This window comes from Ostrinia nubilalis, chromosome 2 (genome assembly GCF_963855985.1).
Source record: "Ostrinia nubilalis chromosome 2, ilOstNubi1.1, whole genome shotgun sequence".
In the NCBI taxonomy this organism is placed as follows: Eukaryota; Metazoa; Arthropoda; class Insecta; order Lepidoptera; family Crambidae; genus Ostrinia; species Ostrinia nubilalis.
Window position 1 is genome coordinate 14,236,836 of NC_087089.1, and position 21,231 is coordinate 14,258,066.

The window sequence follows — 21,231 nt, forward strand, 5'->3', positions numbered from 1 at the left end:
TGAAGGATCAGCTCTGGTCAGACGGGTTGGGAAAGCCATTAAATTATTAGGTAGGTACTTAATGTTTATCGGTTTGCCTACAATACCCATGCAGAACTTTAAAATTCTGGGTAATCTATGTACAGTCGAAAATCTGTAATTTTGTGTTTGGTTTATTATTGAAAAAGTGCAGAGTTAAGATTTAAAATCTATCTAATATTTTAATAGCCACGAGGTTGATTATCTTGTTTTTAACAAGCTTTATTGTTCTTAGTGTTTAATATTTAAATAATAAATATTTGTACATGTCTGCTTTATAAGGTAGTAAAAGTTTATCTTTTAATGACTGTATTATTAAACCATCAACAAAATCTCAGAAAATAGGTACCATAAAATATTTACGAGCTTAAAACGAATGAAATTTTCCATGTAGCGCCATCTAGCAAACGTTTCCAATACTAAGAGGTAAGCAGATTTCGTACCACAGTGCTAGTTGACCGTATTACGACTTGAATAATATTATGCTTTAGTTTCAAGTGTTTATTCTAGATGGCATTAACTTATACTTTCAAAAAAATTTCTTGTCTGGTCTATCTCTATCAGGGTTGGGGTTTAAATGAACTACATTTAGTGTTATTATTACTTTACTATAAAAATACAGGTCAGCAGGATTAATTCAATTTCACTCATCTGTTTTGGCTTCAAAAGGCTGGTAGTCGTCCTGAAAAAAGTTTAATTAAAATATTAGGCATTTTATTGTGATAGTGCTTTAAAAATTTAATAAAATTCAAGCGGATCAACTAAAATCCTAGTGGTTTGATTGAGTTCTGTTCACGTCAATAAAAACGTCAAATATGTTCCACAAGCCTAAAGAGGATTTAAGACACTATTTAAATCAAATATGTAATTGCTCAATAATGAATAATAAATAAATAAATAAATAAAAATCAGTGCGTAACTTGAAGCCAAAATTAAACACATCCCAGCAGTGGCTTATTTTTTGGGAAAATTGAGCTTTCAATCTAGAGCTGAAGTCAAATGGATATCGAAAAGCACATTTGAATAACTCTGTAGGATTTTCCTTTCTTATCTTTCGTTCGTTTCAGCCAAATTGCGTCCACTGCTGGACAAAGCCCTCCCCCAAGGCTTTTTATAACGACCGGTCCTGCGCTGCCCGTGTCCAGGTTTTTCCTGCGACCCTCACTAGATGGTCGGTCCACCTAGTAGGAGGCCTGCCCACGCTACGTCTTCCGACCCGTGGTTGCCACTCGAGAATTTTTCTGTCCCAACGGCGATCGTCTCTACGAGCTATGAGTATGTCCTTTCTTATATTTCTATGGATTTGGAAACATATTTTCGAGGATACCTTACCTGATGGTAAAACCACCAGCTCCGTATATCTTTGCTTACATTCACTGGAATTAGGTCAGAGTATTCTGGTGCTTCTTGGTTTATTTTTATGTGATTAAACGAATTCTGGAATAAAAATTTTGATTAAGAATCCACGATAGTCAAACTGGCTATGAAATAAATTAGTTAAATTAGGCATAAACAGCATAGCTGTAGTATTATCCAGGTAGATGTGACGAACTCAATCAAAGCTACAGTATTCCCTGATTGCAAACTACCTGCCAATCTACTATGTGACTCAATCTATCGATATTTAATAGTATCGTCGCGTAGCGTCTTGTCGCTGATGTAGTTCAGTATCAAAGAGTAGTATCGTGTAGAGTTGTTTTGCGATGACACCACAGAATAAAAATAATAAGTGATGATATTTCGCGTGATGATTTCGTGATGAATAGATGATTTTTTTATAATAAACTTATTCATGCATAAACTGAATCGATTTTGAGGAAACGCTTATAGCACATAAGCTACATTCTATTGAGATCAACGCAGATGAAGTTTTATCCACAACGCTCTTGGCCTGCATTTCACTTAATAGAAAGTGAAGATCAGGCCGAAGCTGGAAGCGAGCTTCACCCGGAATCCTCATCATGTTCAATCAAGTTGCTTGAGAAAAAATATTTAAACAAACCTGAGAGTCCCAAAACCATTTCTTTTTAGAATTATCATTGTCGGTGTGTTCCGGTTCTATGTAATCATTATTTTCTTCATATTCTTGTCCATATTCATCACTCCAGCTTACATCATCGTCGTCCTCAGCATCACCATCATTATATTCATTATCATCATCACCATCATCTTGTCGTAAATATGGTGTATGCCTTTTTCCAGAATTTCTTTTAGGAGAAACATTTCCCAAGTTTTTGTAAGCAAACTGTAATGTTTTTTAATTTGTTGAAAAATTTTTTTCTTGCGACATTGCGTTCTTAAAAGTAGATTTAAGGTCAGTGAAATTGAGTTTGGATCTCAAAATGCTGGCACTTACAAGTTTTTTAACGGGATATCTGAAAATCAATTTTACATATTTATTTGAAAAATAACAAAAAGAAATCTCAGAACAATCCAATCATCTAGCGAAACGGCATATTTTATTTATACTAACATAATATACAATTATACATTATAAAGGACATTGTCAGAAACCGCCTAAAAAACCGCCCAAAAACATTAACCCATCATAATTATTTTCTATTTTTTTTAATACATTAAGCACCCTTTCATTCTAATGGACACTTAAGCATTGAAAAATTAAATAAATAAGTCTTTTAACGTTTATTCTATAATACTATTACAACTTCCGGACGTTTTGGTGCGTGGCATGGTCTAAAACCTATCAAGTTCCATTATTTTTGCCGATAAAATCTGTACGAGGCATTACCGTACTTTATTGCTGGGAGTCCATGTATAGTGATGTTCCTGCGGCCATCATAGACAATAAAATATCGATTTTGAAAATAAAATAAATCGATTAGAAGACTAGATTTGCGTTAAAAGCTAAAAAGATATTGACACTATTACAAGAAGCTATCTAAAGTGTCCAACTGGTCGAAAGTCGTTAATAAAATGAAAATAATTAGGACCATAAACTGATATTCATGGTATCATAACTGTAAAAGTGTCAGAATCCGATGTTGAATCCAATGCCAGTTGAAGTGAGAGAAACATATATCAACCTAGTATAGTTGCCAGTCTCTTATAATCTATGCCAATGAGGGTTTTCGCGATTGAAAAATCCGCGAGATGGCAATACGTATACGCGAGGTCCAAATGCTGCATGATTGGTGGATTTTGACATATCTGTCAATGTCATGTCAAAAATAACCAATCATGCAGCATTTGGACCTCACGTCTACGTATTGCCATCTCGCGGATTTTTCAATCGCGAAAACCCTCATTCATAGCGCATGTATAATAATAGACCAAATGAACTTTTATAGATTGTGAAAGAGAAGATAAAGATTTTATTATTTTATTAAAATTGCCACGAGGTAGTTTTTCAGTAGAAACCAGGATTGGATAATCGCTACAGGCAAGTATCAGAACATTTTATAAATATTTTTAATCGATTATATCCTTGTGTATCGTTTTAATAAATTGTCATTTTACTTTTTCAATTAAAACTTTTTCAATCCCTAGTCTTGTCAAACTGTCATAATGTCAACAAATTATAAATGTCACGTCAGTTGACTCAATTTCAGTCTTCTGTGCGTTTATTGTATTTTTATTTCAATGAAATAGTGCTAAAGGGTTAGTACTAAAAGTGAAAGCCTTTTTTCAGAAAGAAAACCAATGTGGTGCCCTTATTATTCATACTGTTTGAAAGTTACAAGTCAGTGATACAGAGTTGCCGCCATTATAACTCCGTAGTGATACCATACCAAAGAAGAAGTTTTCCTAAACACTTGTGTTATTTTTATATGTGATCAAATAAAAAGGATTAATTTTACTGCTCAAATGGAATAACTTATCCCAAGAGACCGAATATAAAAAAAAACCTCTCCATAGAAATTATCACCATCACGAGAATGTGAATTTTTTTCAGAATTTGATATTGGTCCTGTAAGAAAAGTAGTTGTATTTCAGTAGTAGAATCAACCCTTCTTGTTTCATCAGCAAGAGTAACTATAAAAACGCCCTGTAGGTAGGTATTATTAAGCTGAAGAGTTTGTTTAGTGTCAAAGACTGTCACACAGTGTAACTTAAATTGGCATATTATGATAATGAACATAAAAACTTAAATAAATATTTATGTTAATATTTTTTCTATTTATTTATTATCCCAAAGCTTCACAGTGACAGCTGAAACAGCAATACTGTTGTAAAACTAAACTTAGAACAAACTGTTACAAATATTTTACAAATTAAAATAAAACCGCATGTTGCTTTACTTTCTCGTATAGGTAATAAATGTAATTAATGGCTAGATTATTAATGTTACTTTGTTACCCTCAATAGTGAGGAGATCTTATAAAATGGTAACCCTGATTTTCATTGTCATTCAAGTGCTCTTTCTTCGCATAGGCTTCTGTGATTTGGCCAAGGGCCACACACATTGAATAGAATAGAATAGAATAGAATACCTTTATTCAGCATTAACATTTATGTGCATACATGTACAGAGGTTAAATATTACTAAGCCATGCTGAAAAGGCGCCCGCTCAGCGAAAATCGTGACATGACACACACAAGTCGTCAAGTCACGAAGCTGGTTTTCAGCGGGTACCAACATGGGGGTTATTACGCCAGTTATGCGTCCTTTTGACAGTGACGAAGTTTATCAATAAAATTCGTGTCGGTTCGTAACACTTCCTGGCAAAAAGACGCGCAACAGAGGGCGCTGCTGTTAAAATAAAATATCAATTTATTTACATAAATACAAAACAAAATATAAAAAAAAAAAAGGTAGACCTAAAATATTACATTTACAAAATATTTATAAAGATAAACTCCACAATTGTTCCAAGTGCACTAAACAAAATAACGAGACCAGAACACAATCAGTTAACGGTATAATTATTAAATAAAAAATAAAAAAACGGTATAACGTTTTCACTATAAAAAATAACTATAATACTTATGTGATCTGTGAGGCGGCTTCGGACTGCCGACCTGTCGTTGTGTCATTGCGATAACATTATGCGACATTGATTTGACAGCAGCGGAGTGAAGTCTTGCGTCTATGCAAAATGATACCCTGTAATCGTAGCGCATATAGACATAGACGGGGCGGGGCACATAGCTCGTAGAGCTGATGGCCGCTGGGGCAGGAAAGTTCTTGAGTGGCGACCACGAGCCGAAAGACGTAGCGTGGGCAGGCCTCCCACTAGGTGGACCGACGATCTGGTCAAGGTCGCGGGAGGTGCCTGTATGCGAGCGGTGCAGGATCGGTCTTCGTGGAAATCCTTGGGGGAGGCCTTTGTCCAGCAGTGGACGTCTTTTCGGCTGAAACGAACGAACGAACGATACGTATTACCGCTATTTACCAGACATTACTATTTATTGCATACTCGCCGGATTACACGTAGGAGCACGCGCGTTACAGCTTCGGCCTTGCATTATTATAAGATCTTGTTCCGCCCTTTTTCGAACTTCCTCCGTGAGGATATCCCCGCCGAATTCTATGATGAACCTATCAAAAGTCATATTCTGCAATGTCAACCCACCACAAGGTGGACCGACGACCTGATAAAGGTAGCGGGAAGGCGCTGGATGCAGGCCGCTACCAACCGTGCGATGTGGAAGTCATTGGGGGAGGCCTATGTTCAGTAGTGGACGTCCTGTGGCTGAAATGATGATGATGATGATGAAATGAATGAAAATGACAAATCTTCGAACGTGTATAATACCGTGCCAAAGTAATCATATAATTTTGGCACCTTAATAACTATTGCCGTTTTTGATCATGTAGCGCTACTTGCGGATATTATTGGAAAGAAAACTGTGTGGGCTCTAGATCTGAAGCCGCTTTAACGAACACGAAGTGCTCATACAATGCGGCGTATTTTCTTCCAGTCTTTAGTCAGGAATTTAGTCGAATTAAAACCCCGGTTGAACGTGATATAGCCGCACTAGAATACGATGCTTTTTTGCATAATCGCAAGACTTCGTTACGGTGTCGACCGAATGTTATCATGATGTATGTGGCCCAGGGGTTACTGTAGCCGCTAAGGTTTGAAACTTCTTGCTTAAAATATTGTAGTCTTTGGCATAGACTACGACGGTAGTCATGGAGATAGGAGTTTGTTATCTCGTGTCAGATGTAAATGGTGAAAAGAAAACTCATGATTCGTGTTATTTTTATGCAATATGTAGGTTTTTTATAAAAGTGGAACCCCGAGTGATCTCCAAAACCCATTCTATTATTATATACGATTCGGCTTCGATATCTATAATACAATAGGAGTTTATTTCATGTGTCAGATGACAAGGGTGGAAACAACCTACGATTCATGTTGTTTATTTACGTGCAATATGTGGGCATATTATAAAAGTGGAATGCCGAGTTGTATTTCTAAAACTTGTTCTATTATTTTATACTATTTGGCTGCGACTCGGCGTGACGACAATATAAAACATTTTTCGCGAATCGGCATTCATACATTCACACAATACATTAGACGCCATGTTGTCATAAACGACATATTATAAAATCGCTGTGATTTAATATTCTTAATCATTAATTTTATGGCAAGTGTCCATCAGGAATCATTGTTCTTACACACAGAATCGTATTATTTCGCTTTCGGGTAGTAATATGTCAAAATTGTTGGTTCTTAGGCGAACAATGTATGGAGAACGAACATTGTCCTTTGGTTTCATTGTCATTATCTATTATTCGTATTTCAAATAATATTAATTTAATTTATTTATTATTATTCTTAATATAAATTTTCACTTGATTTAAACAAAAGATGATAATAATATTTTTATGTTAAATTAAAGGAAGGAAAACTTACTGTTTTCGGAACCGGCTGGTCTTTTTCTTCTTCTGTAAATGTATTCTTATAATTACTACAATCTATAACTTTTCTTAAAATATTACTTGTTTTACTTTTAAACTTATTATCTATGAACTCACTGGTCCATGCAAACGGTATCGGTTCTTTGGAAATATCTTGACAATTCTAAAAAAATATGATATTTTAGATGTTAGCCTCAATTATTGTATTCTAGTGTAAATAATAAGTTTACATCATTTATTTCTCCTTACCGTTTGTCACGTTTACTTCTTGTCTTCGTTAGTTTTTTTATATTTCTTAAGAGCTGATCCAATACGTTCTTGTTTTTATCCTAAAATTGATAAATATTTATAAAACATAGCATACACATTACCACTAGGTGGACCGACGATCTATTTATTTATTATTATTTATTTGGCCTTTCTCCAGCAGAGGACGTCATTTGGCTGAACGAACGATCAAACGATGCACTATGCAATTAAGTTATTTCAATGTAAATAAATAAATCTAATAATAGTTGAAGACCCTGGGAATAACACAATGCTTCGTTGGTTGAGATTTTATTAGCTCAAGCGTATAAATCTTGTCTGCAAATACGAGTACAGAAGTGTCGTTGGAGGGAACAAAAGGTAAGAATATTCTTAGTGAAATAAAGTCAGATTTATCGTGTCATGGGAATAGACTGTATTTATTTAGCTGATAATGTTATGTACAGAGGACGGCACGTCAAGGTAACCACTGTGGGTTCTTGAGCAGTTGTAATAGTGGCGAAAATGTGTAATCTGATGTGCTGTCGTGTTTAAATGGCCTTCATGTATTACAGAATGTGATCAAGTGTTTTAATGGATTGTTTATGTCTTACCAGATCCAGTACCATAGAAGATAAAACGTATCTGGAAATATAATTTTAATGTTCACTTTATTATCAAGATATTGTTCAATTTTACAAATTATTTTAAAATAGCTTACTGTGGCTTCGAAGCTTTCGATTTTACTGGCGCTACCTAAATAACAGAGAAATCATTTTGTTAGTTGTGAGATACAATGATAAAAGCTACAGATGCCTATGGATGATTGAACTTTATGATTTTAATGTAGGGTTTAAAGTAGATAGAAATATTTTTTAATCTAAACACAAGTTAACTTACCACAATGTATTTTGCAGGTGTCCTACGGAATCCCGAATATAATATTCGTTCGTTTCGTCCGTCATATCTAAAAATAAAACAATTTTATAGCTAAAATATTTTAATTGCGTGTCTTATTTACCAGAGGAAATAACGACGATTGGACATTCTCTCCCCATACTGGCCTTAGGGAGGTCTAATGTTCGCGCATCTAACGACATCTACGGGAAGACTGTTGGTGGACCGTTTCTATTCTGGCGAAACCACATGGTTCTGAAGATTGCATAGCAGTATAATAAACAAGAAAGAATGCATACCTGATGCCCAAGTTGTTCAAATTCCCTAAAACGCCAGCGCCATTCTCTTGGTCTTTATGGGGGAACTTGACGGAGGATTTGAGCATGCCCAGCGCTGGTCTGATGAGGGTGTGACCTGGTAGTATGGGCTCAGCTTCGGGAAGATGGCTTGGCATGGACGGAGCGCCAAGTATTGACCCTACTTGGCGGAGGTCGTATCGGAAACGTCTCTGGAATGTAATAATGAAGGATTGAATAATTATTAGTCGTCTAGTCCTAAAGTAAGTAAATATTAGTAAGATACCATAAGTATAATATTGACACAATTTTGGGACATATTTACATAGAAACACCCAAAATACATAATAAATAAATAAATAGAAATAAATACCAACCGATATAATATAATGTTCATAAACCTAAATGTTAAGGTGAGTATAGACTAAAGCATTTACTTTTAACAAAACAACGACCCGCTCTATAAAATGTCACGCTTTGACGAACCAAACGTCGTACATTTTACTTGTATGTACCATTCGTAAGAACGTTTTAATACAATGCTCTAATCTATTCCACCTTCAAACATAATTTTTTATTATTATTTTCGTTCTAAAATAATAATGTTCATTAGAAGATTAAAAACATTCTTGAAGTATCTACATTTTGGGTTCATTATATCTTATCTCCTTTGGAAAAATCCACCCGCATCTACCGTAATTATTGGAAGCAGTGCCTCAAAGAACTGAAAAATACTCTCTATGCAGTTTTGTTGCAAAATAATATCCAGAAAAAATAAATAACTGCATCCTTTCGAGGTGCTTGTTAAAATTTTGTTTAGCAGTGCTTTGACTTCTCAAGTAAAAAATAATAATGATCGAAGAAATATTTTGTAGTAGCAGTAAATGGTGTCTATTTTGGATTTTATTTAAACCAAAGTGATTGTCATTGTGAAAGGACTTTGGCCTGATCCAAACCTTTAATTTTTGTTTTCCATCGAATCATAAGTAGATTGTTTCATCCACGAAGACTCGCCCCTCCAATTTTTGGTCGAGGGAAGCGCGGGGTGAGAAGAGTTTGATCCGAGCAATCCGAGCGTCATTATTGTAGTGTGCGTGTGTACTCATGGATAATTTGGCATGTACCGATAACACTCAAACATTAGCGGAAGAATGGTGGGGCGCGTCTTCGTGGATGAAACGATCTAAGGTATTGACTGAGATCACAGTTTTAGTTTAGATACAAAGATCATAATTGAAATAGTTTCAGACTCAATTTCAATGCCAATATCGTTTATTTTAGTTTATCGTTATTGTTTTTTTATTACTTATCATAATTATTCATTTACCGTTTGCACATCATCAGTTTCAGCGCTTTCTCCGCGGTCTTCCTGGAAAATACAAAATCAATGTAATTCGAAACGACGATAGCACAACGTACCTAGACTCATCATCATCATTTTAGCCACAGGACGTCCACTGCAGAACATAGACCTCCCCCAATGACTTTCACGATGACCGGTTGACAGCGACCTGCATCCAGCGCCTTCCCGAAATTTAAGAAACTCGTCTTCGATCCTCGTCGATTGCTGAATAGAAAACACCCTGAAAATCTAGGCGTGTGTACTAGGTTATGTAACTCATATAAAAAATGTCGCGTTGAGACCTGTGTTTCTCTATTCTTCCCTGAATGTCTAATTTATGCCCCAAATCGAGGAAGTGTGTAGAGGGCCTAATAATAATGATAATGATCATCATCATCATCATCATCATGTCAGCCATTATCATAGGACGTCCACTGCTGAACATAGGCCTCCCCTAATGCTTTCCACGTTGATCGATTGGTAGCGGCCTGCATCATGATCAATTTCATTAATTGAATATTATAATTAACAAGAGCCCGTACATATGACTGGTAAAGTGAACATTTATACGTTCTATAGGTACCTACATAAAATATTTGTTTGAGAATCTTTGAGATATTTAATTACAATCAATTTAGAGGTAATGAATGCCTGCGACATTTTACGCACCTAGTACCTAGTAGTTTAAGGTATGTGATATAAATTTTTAAATTAACATGAGTACTTACTGATGCATCCTCCATTTTCTCTCTAAATATGACTCCATTACAGTGTAAAATACTCTGAAAGTAATTATAATTATTATTAACGTTTATCATAATTACCTATGTTATAACTAATTTTCAGCCATTGTTTTTGTAGAAACCATGTAATAAAGAAATCATTTATTAACAATTCGTTCGTTTCTTCATTTCAGCCAAATGACGTCCACAACTGGAAAAGGGTCCCTCCCAAGGATTTCTCCATAACGACATTTATTAACAGTATTATTATGAATTTGTTCAGTTCAGCTTTAAACAAGTCACGAAATCTTAAGACGGGTCTCTAGCGCGTGTTTTGCCCTACACAATCAATCAACAAAAACATCTCAACGTTCAACATTTTGTAGGCAATTTTGGAACACGCGTTGGAGTCCCGGCTTTACTCACGAAGATTTCATAGTTGCAATTTTACAACCAAATATAACGATATTATAATGAACATGGATGCAACTTTCAGACAAATAAACAACCAAATAAAAATTAAAAACTTACACATAATAAAACGTAGTATCCCACCGTCTTATCCATACTAACTCCGGTCCATGCCCCGATAATTTCTAAGCCCACAGTTAAGTCGAAAGCAATCAAACTTTTTCCATTAAATTAACCAGCTCTATGATTACAAAGTAAAATGCCATGAAAATGGAGATAGTAACGCATTTCTATTAAACCTTATAAGTACTCGGAACCCATTAAAAGTTTAGGTTTTAAAATAGATTATTTTGAAGGGTACTTACTTGAGAAACTTTGAACAATGTTTCACGCTGAAGGTTTGGCAAACGTTGGCCAAAAATAGTACCAATAAACAATGACTCAAAATGTCATATGTGATTATCCTTTATCCGACGACATGCGATCTCACAGACAGTTCCAGTATTTGAAATTTCTAGATTATAATGTTCTACTTACGTCTTACACCCATGTCCCGAGTGCGCGCACACAAAAAATTACGTCATCATTTAAAGGTTAAATTATATTAACTCAAACATGGAACTCAAACCTTATTATACAATGCCTACGATTCGCATCTAAACTCCTAGGTTCATGAATCCATCTCAATCATGCATTTTACTTAAAACCCTATAGACTAGTCTGATAGAAATTATTTAAAAAGATGTAAAATTTAAATAGGTAATAAAATAGTTCTGTTTGTGGACATGAAGTAGGTAATCCAAATAATAACATTCTTCTAGTTTCAAACACTGTCCCACTTTGATGTAGTATACATAGCAGGTATAACAGACAAGCACTCTAACAAATCAACTTTCTTGGCGTTAGGTAACTCTATTTTGACCACCAGATCAATATGGCCGGCCACTCTATTCTAATCCTCGCTATTTCTGACCAAATGGCATTTGGAGCTATTTTACAGGCCGTTGAGATTCTTATTTTAAGTCGTCAGCATTTAACACTGTATTTTGCGAAATAGCATTTATTATAACGACATAAAATGTGTTTTACTGGTCTGTAAAGGACTCTATACATCAAACCCGCTGACAGCCGCGGCTTTATTCCAACTTTCTATTCTGACAAATGTCAAAAGTCGCAGATTTAGTGTACAGACTGCATAATACCAGGCCTGTTCATCTCCGCGAGTTTGCATCTAAAACAAAACACGCGCGAATACACCTCCTGATAAACAATCACGAGCGAGTATGGACGCACGCACGTGTATTCTTCACCCATTTGCATTGTAAAGACAATAAGCTATATAAAATGTATAAACGGTAGTGTAATTTGCAGTATTTTTAACTGCCTGAATAATAATAGAAAGAAAGAAACACAAAATTTAATTCATGCATTTTCCGCAGTTTGGTACTTCACGTCACACATCATTTTACCGAAGTCAGCCCTAGGCTTCCGCGCAGTACCGATCACTGATGTTTGTCAACAAAATGGTGCTCGACTCTTGAGACAAGCTAAATTACACCAAACTGTTAACGCCTTGAGCATACATTTTTTTAAATACCTTCGCGAAGAAAATCTTCTGTACGTAGTACTTATAATACCCCGATAAAGAAGCCGCTGGATGCAGGCCGCTACCGACCGGTGATGTAGAAATTATTGGAGAGGCTTAATGTTCAGCAGTGAACGTCCTGTGGGTGAAATGATGATGATGTAGATGATCGATGCCTGACAAGCTGCCAATGATCTCCATTATTGGCATTCTATAAGAACTTCACTTAGGTACAAATATAAAACACAAAGTTGCACTAAACATTTTCTGTTATTAAATATTTTGGTGGACCTCGCGAGCTACTTGTATAGAGTGCTTTTAATGATTCAGGGACTCTTCACCATTTCAGTGGAAGCAAGTGCATCACTTACATTCCATACGGTATTCTATTTGACCTTTATTTTAAGGAAAAATGCATGAAGCGATCTATGAAAGTAAGGTAAGAAGTTTCAGCTAGTTTTGTTAAAGGAAAGGTTTCGTATTTCGCTCACTAGAATTAGTTGACTTATGCCCGTTTTTACCATATTTCCCTAATTTTTAAGTGACCCCTGCCCTATGGTAACACATAACAGGAATTTTGTTTCGGGAATCGAACCTCTTCGCTTGCAGGGCGACTGCTCTTACCATCTGAACTAGTTAGCGTGACTGTGCGTCCTAAAGATTGATCCTCTGCACTGCCACTTAATCTTCAGCTTACTACATTTTTAGTTTCCATCTTTTTACCCACAACTGGGAAGCATTTCACCTGATGGATGTTCAGTAGGTCTAGGGTACACGCCACGATAAGTGTTTATCACGCCATTTTATCGATTTTACGCGATAAGTCCATACATTTGCCGTTTAAAATCATCGATAAGATTGTATCACGGCACGCATTCTAACCCGGCAGGACGTTAGTGGAAGCGAGGAGGAAAGAGGAACTGGAAATCATACCTCAAACTCAACAAAAATGTTTTTAACATTGTTGGGCTACGAAAAAACTTTTCGCAACTAAGTAAAAATAACAAATTAGTAAATACATAGGTACTTATGTATAGGCACATAGCAACTCGAATCCATTACACTTACACGAGTGTTGTAGAACCAATAATTCATCATACTTTCCCACTCCTTGACATCTAGATCCATTTTATTCGTATCAATTACTGTCAAATGCAATAAATTGCTAAAAGCGACCTAAGAAACAGCCTGGTAAATGTTTTATTGCTATAATATGAGGATTTTATTGTAATAAGAAACAGATTTAATGTGGATTAGTTTTGAAGACAAAGTATCTTATTAATGGGAAAGACTTTAGGTAATTGATAGTGTTTTGTAATATTAAGAAAAAAGTTTTATAACAAACAACATTAAATGTCAATATAATAATTTTAAACACCACCTGGATAATTGGCTAACCAGAAAAGAAAATTAAAAAACATAACCCTCCTTCTGACGCAGTCGGGTATGAAATACTAACGCTGTGTATGCCGCTGCCAAACGACTAATTCCAGATTGGTCGAATCTTTGGGAGAAGCCTATGTTCCGCAGTGGATGGATATAAAATATGTATGGCTGAAATGATGATGATAAAACACTCTCACATAGGTATACTTAGTTAGGTACTAGCATATTGTAGCTATTTTCTTTTACAAAAGTATTTGTGAATTTATAGAAATGTTAATTAGTATTTTCTCTGAAAGTTATTGTTTTAAAAAGCAAGTTATTTAACTACTTATATTTACTTACTTATTCCGAAACTTTGTATTCTAAATTGAGCATAGACTACAAACAACTCCTACGAGAGTTTTAAAATATTCATATTTTCTTTTTAAATTGAGTGGGTGAACTTAGATAAGTAGGTACTTAATATTCAAAGAAAATTAAAAAATCATTTATAGGTACTATTAGTTAGACTGTAAAAGTCTTGGTGAATCAAACCAATGGCAAAAGTTGATAGCAGCAGTCTTTTTAATTAATGAACTTTTTAATTTTTAAAAATCAAGTTAAGTAATAGTGTCATATCAGTCAATGTTTTACGAAAATGATAGTTTTTTTTACTATTAAAGACTTTCAGGGTATAGACAGAACAAAGATTGCCTCAAACTTTCTCAAATATCTTAGGTCAACAGTGAAATGTAAACCAACACTGCAAAATGTCAAGTATGCCGATACTTCCCACGCAGAGTCCGTAAGATATTTCATTCATAAAACTCTGGAATTTCAACGAAGTATCTCAGACTTCAGAGACACGTTTCTCGAAGGCATAGAACTCTGGAAATTCTCGAAAGTGTATCTATTCTAAGAATCCTATTTCGTTTCCACTATGCAAATATTCCCGTACGATCCTGTGCAATGATCGTCTGTTTTCGAAGTAAAGGTCAATTCGTTGCAACCACCCTTTATGAAAAGATTTTGCTGGACTTTTCCTTCTAGCTAGAACTAGATTTACTTGAAGAACATGACTTCTAGGAATTTGAAAAGCTTAAAGGTTATAATAATATCTGTTATTCGCCTTCGGATTCTAGCAGCTAGATAGTTTGAGCAGATGAGAATTTTCAAAATTCCAATTATACCATTTACATGCTACCTACACAGTGCCTACCTGACAATTATTAAGCTTTTGCTGTCAGATATGTATAATTTGAAATAACAACACTACATTAAGGTCAACTGTGCCATCATAAGTAGTTGTTAGAAGAGCGACTTTGCAACGATAACCGACTCCGACTTAGTAATTTTTTGACTTCTAAGTAAGTTTTACACAGTTTCTCCAATTTTCCCCAAGATAATATCATTGCGGTTGGTTCTAGTATTCTGTAGAGACGCTAAACTTCTATAACAAACATAAAACTAGTATTACGTCTAGAACACAACATAAAATACTGAACTTTGTTACGAATGTCCATACAGGGTGTGCTAGAAAATCTGGCCTTGAAACTATAATTTTACTTTCGTCTAGAGGATACAACGAAACATAGGCTTATTTCACACGTACCATTATCACATCGCCACAGCATAATTACATACCGCAACCACAATACTTGGGCGGGCTCTAATTTCTATCAAAATTAATAGTCCAATTCACACGGACCACGTTTTGCTGTCTCTATCGACCGCATGTGTGATACCAACCACACCGCAGTCACGTCGCAACCATAAGCGAAGCTATGAACATGACAACATAGCGAAAATGCAATCATATCCACATTTTGTAGGGTACCACAACGCAACCGTAAGAAGTCGCAGCGACATTAATTACATGTGTCCACAGCTTGACCACTTCTTGTCGCAATAGTGTGGTGTGGTTGTGATACGTGAGAAACAAGCCTAAAACAGTGTGGTGTGGTACGTGTAAAATATGCCTAAAAACGTTATTTTGTGTTTTACTTCATGGTAAAGTTTTCTATTAAAATAAATATTGCCCTTAAAATAAACGCGTTTTTTCTGAAAAGATTCTGAGCTTCAGTTTTATAATTATTATGGTTATCTGGTAGATGATGCCACATGGCATTAAGTTCGTATTTTGTACTGTTTTTATGTGTGTGCACTGTGCAATAAAGTTTTTAAATAAATAAATATTGAATCAATCCTGCTATGCCATTCATATAGAACACCCTGTATGAGAAAGTCTTAAAACGTATTCGTCTTTGGACTTTTCGAATGATTTGTGAAGGTTTAGTTTATGGGTGTTCGGCAGAAAGTGTTTGTGAAGGGAAACGCAGGGGCGTGAGAATATTCTTTATTTATCACCACTTTTATTATCTTAACGGTTTGTAGTCATCCTGGAAAGGAAAGATATTGTCAGAGGCTTAGTTTTACTACTTTACCTATACGTTTATCATATAAAAGACAGGTACGAAGAATAAGAATAAAACATTCCGCAGACTACAGACTTCTTATTGACCGTTAGCTTGGTTGACTTCTAATCTTTATGAGAAATTGTAGAAGGTACCTAATATGCGTGTTCATAAGCACACTATGCGTTTGGGGCGGCGTTGCGACGCTGCATCGCAAAGATTGCGCCATACCGCGCGACGCCCTTTTTTTCCGCGGAAAAAGTGCATTGAAATTGCATACCTACCCTGCGGGGACAGGGTAGGTTATGTGGGGCTCACCAACTCAGAAGGACAAAGGCATACCCACTAAAAATACCCCGGTGCTCCGTCATTCGCCTTAAGTGGAAAGATGGGATTCCGGACAAACCCTTCACTACCACAGTCCCTCCCGGCGATTGCCCGGCTACACGGCGGGGCCTACAGGTCCCTCAGGACGGGGGGCGACGGGAGCAGCTAAGAGCACACAGCTGTTCCGTCCGACGGTGGTGGTGGCCTGTGCAAGGCAGGCGAGGGCGCTCCCACGCCCCCGGCCTGCTTGCCATCACCAAGGAGAGGAAACTAGAGGCGATCATATTGTCGCCTCTTCTGACCCCTCGGCCGTCGCCGGAGCGAGGGCGCGTTTGGATCATTTTCGCGCCCTGCCGCAACTCTCGTGTGCCCGGCAGAGATATTTCTATGTAAGACAACGCAGCGACACCGCTCCGGCATCGCACCGCCGCCGCATGCAAGTGTGCTTTCGCTCTAACAGCCCAATTAAATTATCAGCCGACTAGAATCTGTAGTCTGCGGGGGTTCTAATGTCAAGAATTCTAATTACCTGGTTGAAATACCACCATTTTCTTCCAAAGAACAAATCGACACCGTTCGGGCCAGGTATACCGAACATCGGGCCCGATGGGTTAATGTTCATATGATTGCCGTCCATCTAAAATAATATGCAATACAATAAATACAAATATAGTTACAAAACTTGTAGAGGTAGGTAAGATCGTTTGACCAACATGACATGACAAATTTTCAGCAGGTATAGGTCTGGCGTTCACTAGATCTTAGTCATCCATTGTTCTACTGATGCTTTTTTTTTTCAAATTTCCAGCACACACTGTGTGACACGACAGTCCAGTATTCCGGAATCCTGGGTCCTGCCAAACTGTATTACCGTGAGAACGAGCCCTTTCCATTTAAAAACACTTACGAAATGGTTCCACAAGTAATTCTGCTTGTATTTCTCCTTGTGCAAAGTGTAGGGGTTCCCCGGATTCTTATCGTAGTCAGAACTGTCCGACTCTGACTCAGTTTCGTTGCTGGTTTCTGAGCTTGTGGACCCGTGGAGTTTGTCACGGTCCCTGTATTTGTATCGGTTGTTTGTTCTTCTGGGGTCATTGTCCTGTGGTAATAAGAGAGTTATTTTTACCCAAGACGCCAAAGATCCAATTTAAATAAACTGCTGAACTATTGTGTTGAGTCAGTCCTATGATTGTGATATTATTTTTATAGAGCAAAGAATCACAATCACACCTGAGGGCCTAGTGTGAGTTTTCATCAAACTCGCTCACTAGTGAGTGCGTCAAAAAATGACATTAAATATATGATGGAACTAGCGGCCGCCCGCGACTTCGTACGCGTGGATCCCGTTTTACCCCCTTCATCTATCTTACGCGGTTTAGATTTTTTCATACAAATGTTTTTTCCCGCTAACTCCCGTTCCCGTTGGAATTTCGCAATGTCATGTTGTAACTAAGCTTTGAGTTTACTAAGGGACCTGCATGCCAAATTTCAAGCGTCTAACTTAAGCGGTTTAGATTTTTCATACAAAAGGATTTTCCCGGTAATTCCTGTTCCTGTGGGAATTTCGGGAATTCCTTTCTTAGTGCACCTCTACCTAAGCTACGTCCCTTATAAATTTCAAGTGCCTACGTTTAGCCGTTTAGGCTGTGCGTCGGTATGTCAGTGAGTCAGTCATACAAAAGGAATTTCCCGCTAATTCCAGTTCCCGTGGGAATTTTGCAATATCCTGTTGTAACTAAGCTTTAAGTTTACTAAAGTACCTGCATGCCAAATTTTAAGCGTCTAACTTACGCGGTTTAGATTTTTTCATACAAATGTTTTTTCCCGCTAACTCCCGTTCCCGTGAGAATTTTGTAATATCCTGTTATAACTAAGCTTTAAATTTACTAAGGTACCTGCATGCATGCCAAATTTCAAGCGTCTATCTTACGTGGCTTAGATTTTTTCATACAAATGTTTTTTCTCGCTAATTCCCGCTCCCATAGGAATTTTGCAATATCCTGTTATAACTAATCTAGTTTACTAAGGTACCTGTTTGCCAAATTTTAAGCGTCTAACTTAAGCGGTTTAGATTTTTCATACAAAAGGATTTTCCCGCTAATGCCCGTTCCCGTGGGAATTCCTAAGTATCCTATAACCTGCCCAGGAGTATGAAGAATAATTGTACCAAGTTTCGTTAAAATCCGTCGAGTAGTTTTTGTTTCTATAAGGAACATACAGACAGACAGACAGACAGACAGACAGACAGACAGACAGACAAAAATTTTACTGATTGCATTTTTGGCATCAGTATCGATCACTAATCACCCCCTGATAGTTATTTTGAAAATATATTTCATGTACAGAATTGACCTCTCTACAGATTTATTATAAGTATAGATGTTCAGCGCCCCTAGCGGGAAACGTTTCAAAACTAAAATTTTCATACATTTTTTATACTGAGCGCGTTTGATTTAAACTCACACTCAGCCCACCACTGATGTTAAGTGAGATGCAGTATGTGGTTCCCTAATACCTGTACAGTAAATGCCTATTCAGTTTCGCCTTGGAGAGGCCCGAATATAGTGTTCGGAAAAAATATTTGCAGGTAATGTAAATCGCTTCCAGTTCCTAAAGTTCGCATTAATAAAACGTTAGCGAAACGCTTAGTCGGTGCTAGTGGAATTAGTTTTTTATGAAGAAGTTTGTCTTATAAATACCTCCGACTCGAGCGACGAAGACCTAAAAAGTGAAAAGTAGGTACATTTATTTAACGAAATTTTAATTTATAAAAATAGTAAAACAAAAACTTACTCGTCTAAGATTTCACTCGCATTGTTTTCCTCGTCCGAAACCTACGAAACAAAACAAAAATAAATGGAATTTAATCACGACTTATTTACGTTATGAAAACCATCACAAAAATATAAAATAATTAATGTTATGTCTTAAAAATATACCGATTTGTGTTGTGCTTCTTTTTGTAACGTGGACGCAAATCTGAAATAATTTTCAAAATAGTTTTACGTTTTGAATAATAAAATATTAATTTGAAAATTAAAAAAAAATGGTTGAAATAAATTAAAAAATATTGGGAAAACAAAAAAGAGCAATAAAACCACATTTATACTCAATACTCAATCGTTTATACCTTGTACTTACTGTCTTTCATACGGAGGTCCGATCTCTATTACAATCTGAAAATGGCCAGTTACACTTTTGTATCACACGTTCGTTCGTTTCAGCCAAATGACGTCCACTGCTGCACAAAGGCCTCCCATGGAATTCCACAACGATCGGTCCTGTGCTGCCCGCATCCAGGTTCTTCCCGCGACCTTCACCAGATCGATTTTTTTATCCATAACGAGGAAGCTCTTGGCCTTTAGCTCACCTGATGGTAATAAAATAGAAGAATCACGAGCTCGATTCCCATAAAATACAAATAATTGTGTGCGTATAATGTACATTTCTGTTTGTAATTAATCGTTTTCTAATTAGTAGAACACGGAAATGTATCGTTCATAATTACTTCCATTATTTTATTAATTATTAACATAACTCACCACGTCTTTGTCCCTGAAAGTTAATTTAACGAGTTGTTATTTTCCAAATCAATGTAGTAGGTATAGGTGTACCAGAATCTCATGGCAAACAAAAATATTGGAAAAGTGTGTTTTTCATATGGCCATTGTCTATGGCTTTATTGTCACCTGTCAAAGTAAATCAAGAGATCTGTCAGCCGCTGCAGAAATTTTGTAATCTCTTCATGCCTATTTGTTATTTTTGTGAAAAATTCGAAAAAGCTCAAGCAAATCATTATTGTTCTCAATGTGTATTGTAAAATAAGGCATAATTCAAAGTCAATCTTTGATTTTAAAGCGCGTCGTTGAGTTGACAGTAAGTTAGAGTGAAATGTTTTGATACATTTAGTTTATGACCTAACTGCGTCAGAAGGAGGGTTATGTTTATTTTTATATTATTCTTACCTAATAGCTGCTTTTTCGGGGTTTTCAGGTGTATTTCATACATTGGTTCAGAGGAATAGTGAAAAAGTTATGACCATGTAAAGAAAATTGAAAAAGATATCATCAAGCAAGTTTAATTGAAATGCTGGAAGAGCGATTTATATTATAGTCCAGTCAAAATAGACATGAACCCTGCAATAATTCGCATACAGCTGAAAATTGGTACGAATGTTCGGAGCACCATTATAAATTAACTGTGAAAAGTCCCCATCGATCCGACATGTGCTAAAAAAAAAATTCAGGGTCAATCTTAAAAAATACGGGTTTATGAGATTTTCAGCCAAACGGTAAGTTTCATCACAAAAATATGTATGACAAGGTTTAAGACCATACAATTATCTATCAAAATTGTCGATACACTTTCTCCTAAGAGTCAGCGTTTCTGAGATTCGATGATCCGAAGAGTCAAAAAAGTGTTTTCTTCATAACAATCTTACACATAAATCCAATGTGATATCGCCTCGTACCACGACTCAGCATTGTATCATGATGTGTTGTCGACGTCGAATATAAAATGATCAACCTCAATGTCGTTTGTCATCTTTAATTGTCGAAAAATGTTTGCAACTTAGACGAAGGACTGCACCGTTAGTTTCTAAGATACGAAGTTTTCGTGTCTATTATGTTTAAGAGCTCTTATATGCACACGTCAGTACTCTACTTGTAACTCTATGGTCACTATTTTAGCCCGGTCCAGTCAGAAAATCCAGGTTATAATAATTCGCATAGAGCTGAAAATTTGTGTGAATGTTGAGAACACCATCCTTAATGA

The 21,231-nt window shown here is 36.3% G+C and overlaps 1 protein-coding gene across 1 annotated transcript in view; it reads right to left on the reverse strand.

The window, feature by feature from the left end:
• The window catches only part of LOC135078919 (uncharacterized), a 42,582-nt gene extending 32,929 nt beyond the window's left edge, over positions 1-9,653 (reverse strand). The window contains exons 1-9 of the mRNA XM_063973512.1: positions 9,617-9,653; positions 8,293-8,501; positions 7,997-8,063; positions 7,818-7,852; positions 7,711-7,741; positions 7,100-7,179; positions 6,968-7,013; positions 6,846-6,877; positions 2,378-2,393 (exon numbers count right to left, since the gene is read on the reverse strand). Coding sequence (XP_063829582.1) covers positions 2,378-2,393; positions 6,846-6,877; positions 6,968-7,013; positions 7,100-7,179; positions 7,711-7,741; positions 7,818-7,852; positions 7,997-8,063; positions 8,293-8,447 — 462 coding nt within the window. The 5' untranslated portion in view covers positions 8,448-8,501; positions 9,617-9,653. The remainder of the gene's footprint in view (positions 1-2,377; positions 2,394-6,845; positions 6,878-6,967; positions 7,014-7,099; positions 7,180-7,710; positions 7,742-7,817; positions 7,853-7,996; positions 8,064-8,292; positions 8,502-9,616) is intronic.
• Positions 9,654-21,231: the final 11,578 nt, after the last annotated feature.